The 12,099-nt window shown below is 36.8% G+C and overlaps 2 protein-coding genes across 2 annotated transcripts; one reads left to right on the top strand and one right to left on the bottom strand.

Annotated features, from left to right (window-relative positions):
* Positions 1-3,213, bottom strand: LOC121775773 (ubiquitin-conjugating enzyme E2 36). Its single transcript, XM_042172816.1, has 8 exons — positions 3,073-3,213; positions 2,880-2,907; positions 2,021-2,107; positions 1,293-1,351; positions 832-873; positions 676-749; positions 463-560; positions 1-361 (listed from the first exon to the last, which is right to left on the bottom strand). The coding sequence occupies exons 1-8, from the start codon at positions 3,106-3,108 to the stop codon at positions 324-326; spliced, it is 462 nt and encodes a 153-aa protein (XP_042028750.1). The 5' UTR covers positions 3,109-3,213; the 3' UTR covers positions 1-323.
* Positions 3,214-4,307: 1,094 nt separating this feature from the next.
* On the top strand, positions 4,308-7,407 carry LOC121776094 (ubiquitin-conjugating enzyme E2 36). The gene is made up of 8 exons (XM_042173224.1): positions 4,308-4,441; positions 4,607-4,634; positions 5,408-5,494; positions 6,177-6,235; positions 6,649-6,690; positions 6,773-6,846; positions 6,962-7,059; positions 7,161-7,407. Exons 1-8 carry the CDS (start codon positions 4,406-4,408, stop codon positions 7,196-7,198), a joined length of 462 nt encoding a protein of 153 aa, XP_042029158.1. The 5' UTR covers positions 4,308-4,405; the 3' UTR covers positions 7,199-7,407.
* The last annotated feature ends 4,692 nt before the right edge of the window (positions 7,408-12,099 follow it).

Genomic DNA, 12,099 nt, shown 5'->3' with positions numbered 1-12,099 from the left:
TAACTTCAAAACAAAATTACCATTCCATCTGATCAAATCGGTATGGTTTCCTACTCTGCTTTAGGCCAAGATAAACTACTTGACGAACATCAAATTCTGGACACAAGATAAGAGTGTTCTTCACTCTCACAGATCACACTTGTAAGTTGTAACAGAAGCATATCATAATTCATTATACATTTTGAGAGCAGTTTAGAACAGGAAACAAGTACTACATTCTCGAGTTTAGAGCAAGATCATTCTTCCAATTTTCCATTCCAATTGAGGTCGATAGGATACAATTAGGTTATTTCTTGGGAATCCTGAGTTTTTCCATGGCTACTTCATGCACCACTTGCATATAAACGCGTCCATTCTTTAGCTGCAACATCACCAACAAAAGAACACTCTTGATTGTCTAGTGGTTGTATTTGACACCAAAGCCATTTCCTTGTGAAATTAGAAACAGAAATAAAAGTGTACCAGTTTCAACAGCTTCAGCCTCATTTGATTTCCAATGCTTCGCAATATTTTCCGAGAGCGGATCATCCGGATTTGGAGCGCTCAAAAGTGCTTGAATGCTAGAAGCAGCAGAATAATGGAGTTGAGTGTTACAGAAATTGTCTCAAATTTTAAATATTTTGAAATCAATTGAAGGCTAAAATACATACTACTAAAGTGTAACCTGAGTCCTACCTCAAAAGCACAGTTCTTATCTGAAGTGCAGGACTCCATTTGTCTTTAAGAATGTCCAGGCATATTCTTCCAAGCTGCATTGAAATGTCATCAGCCGATGTGAGATATTACATGGAGATCAGTTCAGTACACAAAGAAAACCAAAATCAAGCAAACCTTGTCAATGTTTGGGTGGTAAATTTTTGTTAGGAAGCGCACCTGTTACAAAGAAAGTACATTTAGCATTGTTCTAACCCAGATCAAAAAGCAGATTACTAAAAACTTTTAAATTTAAATTGATGACCCCCCCCCCCCCCCCTCCACATACACACAAACGCATATAAATCAATAGCACTGTGCGACACAATATTTAATCTTCATAGCATCATATTTATCTAAATTAGAGTGAAAATCAGGAAAACTCTGATTCATAGAATGGCCATTCAAGGTCAGAGGCAGATATTTTTTTGAAGAACTTCTGTATTGCATCGTATCGTGTACGTATTTCGTATTCATCCCCGTGTGTCATAGATTATACCTTATCAGCCACTAGAGTCTCCAATAACAATCTCAAGAAAGAAACAAAACATTAATCATAATCTCAATTCTCATCCCACCAAGCTACTAATATAAAGTACCTTTGGGGCAGCCATTGGGTATTCTTCTGGTAAAAATAACTCCAGCTTAAAAACACCTCCTAAACCGAACAGAACAAACAAGAACAATTTTGAGAAAATCATATTTTCCATTTAATTAAGAAGTAAATAATCCAATCAAAAAACAAGCTTCTGCTAAACTAAACATACAAGACATTGGACCATTAAGCTACTATATAACATCTCAAGTGAGTAAGAGGTTTTTCTGCCACTCACTCAATCTATCCCTTTGACAAAGGAGCTAAATTGAGGAACAAGGCTAGTAAATAAACGTGGCTACTTCCCAAGAGAGAGAGATGTAAAATATGTGCCAAACATATTCAAATAGATGAAATTCATTCCGAGATGGCAGTTTATCCAGGGGCATGAACCCATTTTTAGTGGATAAATCAGAACGTACATAGCTGACAAGCTAAGAACTTCAATTATTGTGTTAAAGAAATAAATTATTTCTGTTGCACTCTGGAGTGGGTAGAGAAGCCATTTTTTAATTACCAGTTAAATCTGTATAGTAATTTCTGCTGAGGAAATCTAAAACAGCAAGGGCAAAACAAAGAGGAAGTATCACAAGGACCCAGAGCCATTTCTGAAAATTATAATCACTGCACGGGAATAGTGTACATTAGAATACAGAGGTATAAAATACTATAAATGTTATCAAAAGAGTATCAATCATTTATTTAGTCAACAGAAAGTCCAGCTCTAGTTACCTTCATAAGGAGACTGTGTTGGCCCAAGAATCATTACATTGAAATACCGCATATTTTCTTCTGAAGGCGAGGCACTGATTCCTGGGGCTGCATTCATACATAAAATATATCAAGAACCTCAACAAAATCTTTACTTGCTCAGTTGGGTGAACAGGAATGACATCAAATCTTTATCCCAATGACAGAACTGCACAATCACACTGCATATGACAAGCCATTCCCTCCCTTTCCTTCCCTTCACTATAAAGCCAGATCATTATTAACTAGTCGAGAAAATAATGGCTCTTTTCAGTTTTTATCCTTTTAAGTATGAATAGAAAAAAAGGCCACATAAGTAACATCAACAAACTCATCACCTGCATCTGTGATCAAATCTTTCTCCCAATCGCTACAATAACTCATACCAATCACGCGTATGGATATATACCTTGACCTTCATATCTGTCTCTTCTTATCTTACTTTTGCATCTCATGGATTATTCTCTTCTCAAACACCTAAAACCTAATGCTACAAGACTTAAAGAAATGTGCCAGAGAGGCTTCTATTTCATTTAATTTTTCTATAATAGGTGGGAAAATGATTAACCCAATCTAAGATTTTGTATATACCTATAATATACTATTGTTCAATGCTGAGCAACATACATATTTTATAAACTATTGAGAGATTTCACCATTACAATTTCAATTCGACCTCATCAGATAAATCCTAAATTACAATTTTTAAAAATTTTCTTCAGCTAGAAATCAAGATACACAATAGCCACAAAAATCAATACAATCAATAGACATATAGACCTCAACATTAAGTTCAATTCATTTTCTAATACATGTATGAGTAGAAATTGAGGTGTTTTACCCGGTTCGCTTAGAAGACGCTGGGTTTCCTATAACATAAAAATAGATAAAAGAAAAATACATCAATATTCACACCAATTAAACTGGAAGCACGCTGAATCGGATGAAATAAAACCAAATAGCAACGAAATACAGGATTTACAGAGAAAGAAAAGGATGGATCGGAGGTTCAAGGAGAAAATTGGAGGCTATACCTTGATGATTCTGCGCGGTAGATTGCTATTCGCCATGGCGATTGGATCTGCTCTCCTCTCTCTCTCTCTAGTCGGGGAGTTTACGCAACAGTGGGATTTCTGTGTGTTCTCACAACTTCACAAGGGAAAGAGGAATGGGTAAAGGGCAAAAATAGAATAAAGGAAAGAAAAAAAATGGAAAAAAAATAAAAGGAAAGAAAAAAAATTAAAATAAAGTAGTCAATGGGATTGGGATCGGGATCCGAATCGGAACCGATGAAAATCCGCCAATTCATAGCCGGAGACGAGAAGTTGACATTCGGTTCATAACGCCTATTAGCTTGACAAGCTAGTTGGCACATATCCAATTTACGTATTTAGACTTATAGGTGTTTTAAGCTTGTTTGCACCATGACATTGCATCGTAATGTAAGCACAATTGCATTGTGTGCATTGCTCGTTCGGAGTGCATCTGCAAAGATTTCTGTTGGGAAACGACTCTGGCTCAACGTGCTAAAAGGCTTCGACTGAGATGATCATTCCGAGAGGGGACCAAGTTTTGCTGATATCACAAATCACAATCTGTATTTTTAACTAAATGTCGCGATCATTATCCATACATGAATAAGTTTTAAAGAAAATTTACGGAAGAGGTGATTTATGACTTATGAGCGGAGGGAACGGAGGGAATGGTAATTGTATTTTTCTTTGTTCATGGTAATAGTATCATTTCTTTATTTTGATTTATCCAATAAAATTAGTATTAATTCTATTTATGAAAACCTTTTCAATCATTTTTTTTCTTTTTATTTCTCTTACTTCACCACCTGAGATTAAAACTCGTATCATCAACAATTAAAACTATATTTCATAGAAAAAGTAAGAATAATAGGAGTAATATTTACTCCCACTTTGCAATGTGCTTACGATGTGATGAAACAATAATCTTACGATGCGATGAAACAACAATGCACACAATGCAATTGTGCCTACATTACGATGCAATGTCATGGTGCAAACAAGCTTAAAACACCTATAAGTCTAAATACGTAAATTGGATATGTGCCAACTAGCTTGTCAAGCTAATAGGCGTTTTGAACGAATCTCAACATCTCGTCTCCGGTTAAGAATTGGCGGATTTTCATCGGTTCCGATTCGGATCCCGATCCCAATCCCATTGATTACTTTATTTTAATTTTTTTCTTCTTTTATTTTTTTTCCATTTTTTTTTCTTTTCTTTATTCTATTTTTGCCCTTTACCCATTCCTCTTTCCCTTGTGAGAACACAAAGAAATCCCACTGTTGCGTAAACTCCCCGACTAGAGAGAGAGAGAGGAGAGCAGATCCAATCGCCATGGCGAATAGCAATCTACCGCGCAGAATCATCAAGGTATAGCCTCCAATTTTCTCCTTGAACCTCCGATCCATCCTTTTCTTTCTCTGTAAATCCTGTATTTCGTTGCTATTTGGTTTTATTTCATCCGATTCAGCGTGCTTCCAGTTTAATTGGTGTGAATATTGATGTATTTTTCTTTTGTCTATTTTTATGTTATAGGAAACTCAGCGTCTTCTAAGCGAACCGGGTAAAACACCTCAATTTCTACTCATACATGTATTAGAAAATGAATTGAACTTAATGTTGAGGTCTATATGTCTATTGATTGTATTGAGTTTTGTGGCTATTGTGTATCTTGATTTCTAGCTGAAGAAAAATTTTAAAAATTGTAATTTAGGATTTATCTGATGAGGTCGAATTGAAATTGTAATGGTGAAATCTCTCAATAGTTTATAAAATATGTATGTTGCTCAGCATTGAACAATAGTATATTATAGGTATATACAAAATCTTAGATTGGGTTAATCATTTTCCCACCTATTATAGAAAAATTAAATGAAATATAGAAGCCTCTCTGGCACATCTCTTTAAGTCTTGTAGCATTAGATTTTAGGTGTTTGACTAGAGAATAATCCATGAGATGCAAAAGTAAGATAAGAAGAGACAGATATGAAGGTCAAGGTATATATTCATACGCGTGATTGGTGTGGGTTATTGTAACGATTGGGTGAAAGATTTGATCACAGATGCAGGTGATGAGTTTGTTGATGTTACTTATGTGGCCTTTTTTCTATTTATACTTAAAAGGATAAAAACTGAAAAGAGCCATTATTTTCTTGACTAGTTAATAATGATCTGGGTTTATAGTGAAGGGAAGGAAAGGGAGGGAATGGCTTGTCATATGCAGTGTGATTGTGCAGTTCTGTCATTGGGATAAAGATTTGATGTCATTCCTGTTCACTAAACTGAGCAAGTAAAGATTTTGTTGAGGTTCTTGATATATTTTATGTATGAATGCAGCCCCAGGAATCAGTGCCTCGCCTTCAGAAGAAAATATGCGGTATTTCAATGTAATGATTCTTGGGCCAACACAGTCTCCTTATGAAGGTAACTAGAGCTGGACTTTTTGTTGACTGAATAAATGATTGATACTCTTTTGATAACATTTATAGTATTTTATACCTCTGTATTCTAATGTACACTATTCCCGTGCAGTGATTATAATTTTCAGAAATGGCTCTGGGTCCTTGTGATACTTCCTCGTTGTTTTGCCCTTGATGTTTTAGATTTCCTCAGTAGAAAATAGTATACAGATTTAACTGGTAATTAAAAAATGGCTTCTCTACCCACTCCAGAGTGCAACAGAAATAATTTCTTTCTTTAACACAATAATTGAAGTTCTTTGACCAAGTACTAGCTTGTCAGCTATGCACGTTCTGATTTATCCACTAAAAATTGGTTCATGCCCCTGGATAAACTGCCATCTCGGAATGAATTTCATCTATTTGAATATGTTTGGCACATATTTTACATCTCTCTCTCTTGGGAAGTAGCCACGTTTATTTAGTAGCCTTGTTCCTCAATTTAGCTCCTTTGTCAAAGGGATAGATTGAGTGTGTGGCAGAAAAACCTCTTACTCACTTGAGATGTTATATAGTAGCTTAATGGTCCAATGTCTTGTATGTTTAGTTTAGCAGAAGCTTGTTTTTTGATTGGATTATTTACTTCTTAATTAAATGGGAAAATATGATTTTCTCAAAATTGTTCTTGTTTGTTCTGTTCGGCTTAGGAGGTGTTTTTAAGCTGGAGTTATTTTTACCAGAAGAATACCCAATGGCTGCCCCAAAGGTACTTTATATTAGTAGCTTGGTGGGATGAAAATTGAGATTATGATTAATGTTTTGTTTCTTTCTTGAGATTGTTATTGGAGACTCTAGTGGCTGATAAGGTATAATCTATGACACACGGGGATGAATATGAAATACGTACACGATACGATGCAATACAGAAGTTCTTCAAAAAATATCTGCCTCTGACCTTGAATGCCCATTCTATGAATCAGAATTTTCCTGATTTTCACTCTAATTTAGATAAATATGATGCTATGAAGATTAAATATTGTGTCGCACAGTGCTATTGATTTATATGCGTTTGTGTGTATGTGGAGGGGGGGGGGGTCATCAATTTAAATTTAAAAGTTTTTAGTAATCTGCTTTTTGATCTGGGTTAGAACAATGCTAAATGTACTTTCTTTGTAACAGGTGCGCTTCCTAACAAAAATTTACCACCCAAACATTGACAAGGTTTGCTTGATTTTGGTTTTCTTTGTGTACTGAACTGATCTCCATGTAATATCTCACATCGGCTGATGACATTTCAATGCAGCTTGGAAGAATATGCCTGGACATTCTTAAAGACAAATGGAGTCCTGCACTTCAGATAAGAACTGTGCTTTTGAGGTAGGACTCAGGTTACACTTTAGTAGTATGTATTTTAGCCTTCAATTGATTTCAAAATATTTAAAATTTGAGACAATTTCTGTAACACTCAACTCCATTATTCTGCTGCTTCTAGCATTCAAGCACTTTTGAGCGCTCCAAATCCGGATGATCCGCTCTCGGAAAATATTGCGAAGCATTGGAAATCAAATGAGGCTGAAGCTGTTGAAACAGGTACGCTTTTATTTCTGTTTCTAATTTCACATGGAAATGGCTTTGGTGTCAAATACAACCACTAGACAATCAAGAGTGTTCTTTTGTTGGTGATGTTGCAGCTAAAGAATGGACGCGTTTATATGCAAGTGGTGCATGAAGTAGCCATGGAAAAACTCAGGATTCCCAAGAAATAACCTAATTGTATCCTATTGACCTCAATTGGAATGGAAGATTGGAAGAATGATCTTGCTCTAAACTCGAGAATGTAGTACTTGTTTCCTGTTCTAAACTGCTCTCAAAATGTATAATGAATTATGATATGCTTCTGTTACAATTTACAAGTGTGATCTGTGAGAGTTAAGAACACTCTTATCTTGTGTCCAGAATTTGATGTTCGTCAAGTAGTTTATCTTGGCCTAAAGCAGAGTAGGAAACCATACCGATTTGATCAGATGGAATGGTAATTTTGTTTTGAAGTTATGCCTTCTCTGTTAACATCTCGGAAGTACTCAGCCATTGCTAGGCAAGTCGAACCAGAAAAAATGTCGATCTAAGCTGCACGACGAAATGTAGTCCCATATCCTTTCTTTATTCTTTTCTTTTTTGTTAACGAGAATTGTATGCAATAATATTTGCTTGGCTCCTATTATTTTTTGAGTGATTTTTATCGGTTTGCAAGATTGCATCATAGGATTAAATATGTAGTGTGTTTGATTAATGAGATATAATCCTACATTTCAATTCTAGATGAATAATCATAGAAGAATTATTCATAGCTAACCTCCTATGACTAAAATAATTTCACAACCTAATCTTAGATTATATCTTGGTATTATCTTATCTAGTAAATCGAACACCGCTTTATTTGACTTGGAATCTCAGTAGCGTATTGCACATGTTAAATGTAGTACCTTTCTATTTAAAACCATTGATGCTTTTCTCAAATTTATTGGGAGTGCTTTAGGTCTAATTGTTTACATTGATGCATGTAGGAACTTGCCCTGAAATTATCTTCCTCAAATTTATACTACTCTCTTCGACTCAATGAATATGTCCCACTTTTTGGATGACATGGGATTGATTCTTTACATCATGAATGCAAACAAGAATCATTGTACCAACAATAAATTTTACTCCGTTTACTTGGTTAGACGTTACTTCTTAAATTAATTGGCTTTAGTTAGGAGGTAAATAGGAGGTTCACGTTCCTTGATCCATTATTGCTCGACCCTTTGATTAAGGGGAGGCCCACACTGTTCCTTCCACATTTTGCCAGAAACAAATATGAGGATTTTTATGATTCACAAATCATGGTCGCCCAACTATATCAAAAAAATACACACGAAGTTACAATTGTACCCCTCAAGTCGACCTGTCATCGTCAATTTTTCCCAATTGAACCGAACCCTAGGAAGCGCGACGCTAACTCCTTCGCAATTTTTCTCGGAAAAAACTCGCCGATGTCGAACTCTAGGTAAAGACGAAACTTTGGGGAGAACACATCTTGGACCACAAATTTTGATGAATCTTCCAGCTTCGCGCAAATTTAAAGAAGGGTTTAGCAAACACATTCTCGAAAATTTAGGTAGGAAAACTCAATTTTTTTTTCATTTGCCGCGTTACAAAATATGGAGAGAGTCATGTTCCACTAACTCATTTCCTTATTTCTCTACATAAAGTCAAGTAATTTCTTAAAATTCATGTTAAGTAAAAATGAAACTATAAATGGTACTCCCTCTGTACCAATTAAGTTGATACAAAACTTTTGGGCACAGAGGTTAAGAAATTGTGTTAAAAAGTAGTATGAGAGAGGAATAAAGTACTCCCTCTGTCCCTTATAATTTGTCACCATTTGATTGAGCATGAGTTTTAAGAAATGTAATAGAAAGTGAGTTGAAAAGGTTAGTGGCATGTGGGTCCTACTTTTGTATATTAGTTTTATAATAAAATGTGAATGGGAATAAGTTAGTGGAATGTGGGGTCTGTGAGATTGAGCTCACACTCAGCTCTAAGCTTGAGGAATCAAAGAGAAGAAGCTGGAAAGAGCCGTTGGGCTTGAAGATGAGTTGGTTACAAAAAGAGCCGTTGGAAGCTCTTGTTTGTTGGGAGTGGTTACTGCATATATGTGCCTCATATATAGCAGATTCCTTGTAATTGTAGACTGATAGTTCAATTCAATAAGAGAGTTTACTTTTTCTCCAAGAATCCCCAATTTCGTTCTTGTTCTTCATCTTCATAGATTAGCCTCTGGAATTAGGTTTTCACCTTGAGTTTGTGAGTCTTGTTGAGTGTTAACAAGTGGCGCCGTCTGTGGGAAATTAAGATTGGTTTTGCAGAAGTTAAGACGATCTCTATGGCTGCAAGACTCGATGCCGAAAAGTTTACAGGCAAGAATGACTACGGCCTGTGGAAGATGAAGATGGAGGTTGTTCTCATTCAACAAGGGCTGGCTGCGGTTTTGGCTCCAACAGAAAAGGGGAAGGCTCCAGTTCTTGATGAGAAAGCTCAAGCAAAGCATGATGAGATGCAGTTGAAGGCTCATAGTGCAATCATTTTGTGCCTAGGAGATAAAGTCTTGCGGGAAGTACAAGGGGCAAAGACTGCGGTGGAGGTTCTTGAGAAGCTAGATGAAGTCTATTTGGCCAAATCTCTGGCAAATGGGCTCTACATGAAAACGAGGCTGTACTCCTATAGTTTTGTTGCTGAGAGATCTATCATTGAGCAGCTAGAAGAGTTCAATAAGATCATTGATGATCTCGGTTCAGTGGATGTAAAGATCTCTGATGAAGATAAGGCTATCTTGACTCTTAAAGCCTTGCCTATCTCTTATGATCAACTGAGTGATGCAATTATATATGGCAGAGACAAGCCAATCACTTACTCTGAAGTTTATGCAGCTCTTATGGCAAAAGAGTTACAAAGAAGAACCACCAAGAACTCTGATGTGCAGGCTGCAGAAGCTTTGAATGTGAAGAAATTGAAGAAGCCAAAGTTCAAGAAGAAGTTTGAATAGTCCAAGGCTTCAAACTCTGATGTGCCTAAAGAAACAAGATCATGTCACTAATGTAAGAAACCAGAACATCTAAAGAAAGATTGCTTTGCGTGGAAGAGGAAGCAAGCTTCTGAGTGAAAAGGGCATAATTCTTCAGATTGTGTAGAGGGGATTGATACTCCTGCGCGGCTCATGAATGTGATGGATAGAAGAGTCAGTGAGTCTTGGATTATGGACTCAGGGTGTAGTTTTCACATGTGCCCCAATAAGAGTTGGTTCCATGATCTCAAGGAAACTGATGGGACAGTGCTTCTAGGAAATAATCACATTTGCAAGATCAGAGGAGTAGGGAAGGTGAAGCTGAGGTTGCAATATGGTTCTATCAAAATCCTTACTGAAGTAAGGTTTATTCTTGAAGTCAAAAGGAATCTGATCTCTTTGGGCATGCTAGAGCTGAAAGGCTTCAGTGTTTAACTGACTAGTAGAAAGATGTTGGTGAAGTCAGAAGATCAAGTGGTGATGGAGGCTGAGAGACAGAACATTCTCTATTATATTATTGCTAAAGCTGTGGATGGGGAAAGTTATGCTATATCTTCTGAAAATCTGAAGTTATGGCATATGAGGATGGGGCATCCGGCTGAGGGTAGTATGAAAGAACTAGTGAAGAAAAGCTTGATCCCTGGAGATGCTAGCAGCAAGCTTGACCCATGTGAGCAATGCATTCTTGCAAAGGCAAAGAAGGCCCCATATCCTACAGGTATACACTCATCCACTTCCCCATTAGCTTACATTCACAGTGATTTTGTGGGGGCATGCTCCTGTTAGTTCTGTTGGTGGGGGAAGATACTATTTGTCCATCATTGATGATTACAGTAGGAAATTGTGGGTGTATATTCTAAAAGAAAAATCTGAAACTTTCTCTAAGTTCAAATTGTGGTGCAAAGAAGTGGAATTAGAAAAAGACATGAGTGTGAAGTGCCTTAGGACAGATAATGGGCTTGAGTATTTGTCAAAGGAGTTTGATTTGTTTTGTAAAGAGAATGGCATGTAGCGCCATAGGACAGCTCCTTACAATCTCCAATAAAATGGGGTTGCAGAGAGAGTGGACAGAACTATACTTGAGAGAGTAAGGTGCCTACTTCTTAGTTCTGGGTTGAGCAGCAAGTTTTGGGGTGAGGCTGTGTATAGTGCTACCTACTTAATAAATAAATGTCATGCTACTGCTCTGAAATCAGAAACTCCAGACTATATGTGGTATGGAGTTCATGGTGATTACTCAAAATACAAGGTGTTTGGGTGTGCAGCCTATGCTCATACCAGGCAAAGTAAATTGGAAGCTAGAGCTCTAAAGTGCATTATGTTTGGTTATCAGAAGGGAGTAAAGAGTTATAGGCTTTGGTGTATTGAGCCTGGAAAGCAAAAGATAATCATTAGTAGGGATGTGGTGTTTATAGAAACTCAGTTACCTTACTTGAATCAAAGCAAGAATTCTGATGATGCTGACAGTGATCTGTTTAAGGTGGAGCCAGGTTCAGTAAGCCAAGAAGTTGGTGGAACTAGTGATTCAGATACTGAATCTGAACCAGATATTGGTGTTTCTTCCAGTCAAAGTGGAGGAAATATGGAGACTGAAGAAGATTTGAGCAGCTATCAGCTTGCTAGAGATAGAGTGAGGAGACAGAATGTGAAGGCTCCTGCTAGATATTCTCAGGCTGATGTTGTATATTATGCACTGTGTGCTGCAGAGAATATAGAGCTCTCTGATCCTCTCACCTACAGGGAAGCTATGGAGAGCAAAGACAGAGAAAGGTGGATAGAAGTCATGAATGAAGAAATTGAGTCTTTGCTGAAAAATAAAACATGGATATTGGTTGACAAATCTTTGCTGAAAGTTGATGGGAAGGAAAGAAAGTTAGTAAACTGTAAGTGGGTGTTTAAGAAAAAAGTTGAGACCACTGACAAGGACAGAATAAAGTTCAAAGCTCGTTTGGTGGCTAGAGGATTTACACATGAGGAAGGTGTTGATTTCAATGAGGTGTTTGCTCCAGTTGTGAAGCACACTTCAA

Source organism: Salvia splendens, chromosome 18, assembly GCF_004379255.2.
Source record: "Salvia splendens isolate huo1 chromosome 18, SspV2, whole genome shotgun sequence".
In the NCBI taxonomy this organism is placed as follows: domain Eukaryota; kingdom Viridiplantae; phylum Streptophyta; class Magnoliopsida; order Lamiales; family Lamiaceae; genus Salvia; species Salvia splendens.
The sequence above is the reverse complement of the archived record's forward strand: the minus strand, read 5'-3'. Positions and strand labels throughout refer to the sequence as shown.

Coding starts and splice junctions, on each gene's coding strand:
- LOC121775773 (XM_042172816.1), bottom strand. CDS start 3,108: ATGGCGAATAGCAATCTACCGCGCAGAATCATCAAG. Junction 874..1,292: donor ACCCAATGGCTGCCCCAAAG/GTACTTTATATT, acceptor TCTTTGTAACAG/GTGCGCTTCCTAACAAAAAT. Junction 561..675: donor ATAAGAACTGTGCTTTTGAG/GTAGGACTCAGG, acceptor TGCTGCTTCTAG/CATTCAAGCACTTTTGAGCG.
- LOC121776094 (XM_042173224.1), top strand. CDS start 4,406: ATGGCGAATAGCAATCTACCGCGCAGAATCATCAAG. Junction 6,691..6,772: donor ACCACCCAAACATTGACAAG/GTTTGCTTGATT, acceptor ATTTCAATGCAG/CTTGGAAGAATATGCCTGGA. Junction 7,060..7,160: donor GGCTGAAGCTGTTGAAACAG/GTACGCTTTTAT, acceptor GTGATGTTGCAG/CTAAAGAATGGACGCGTTTA.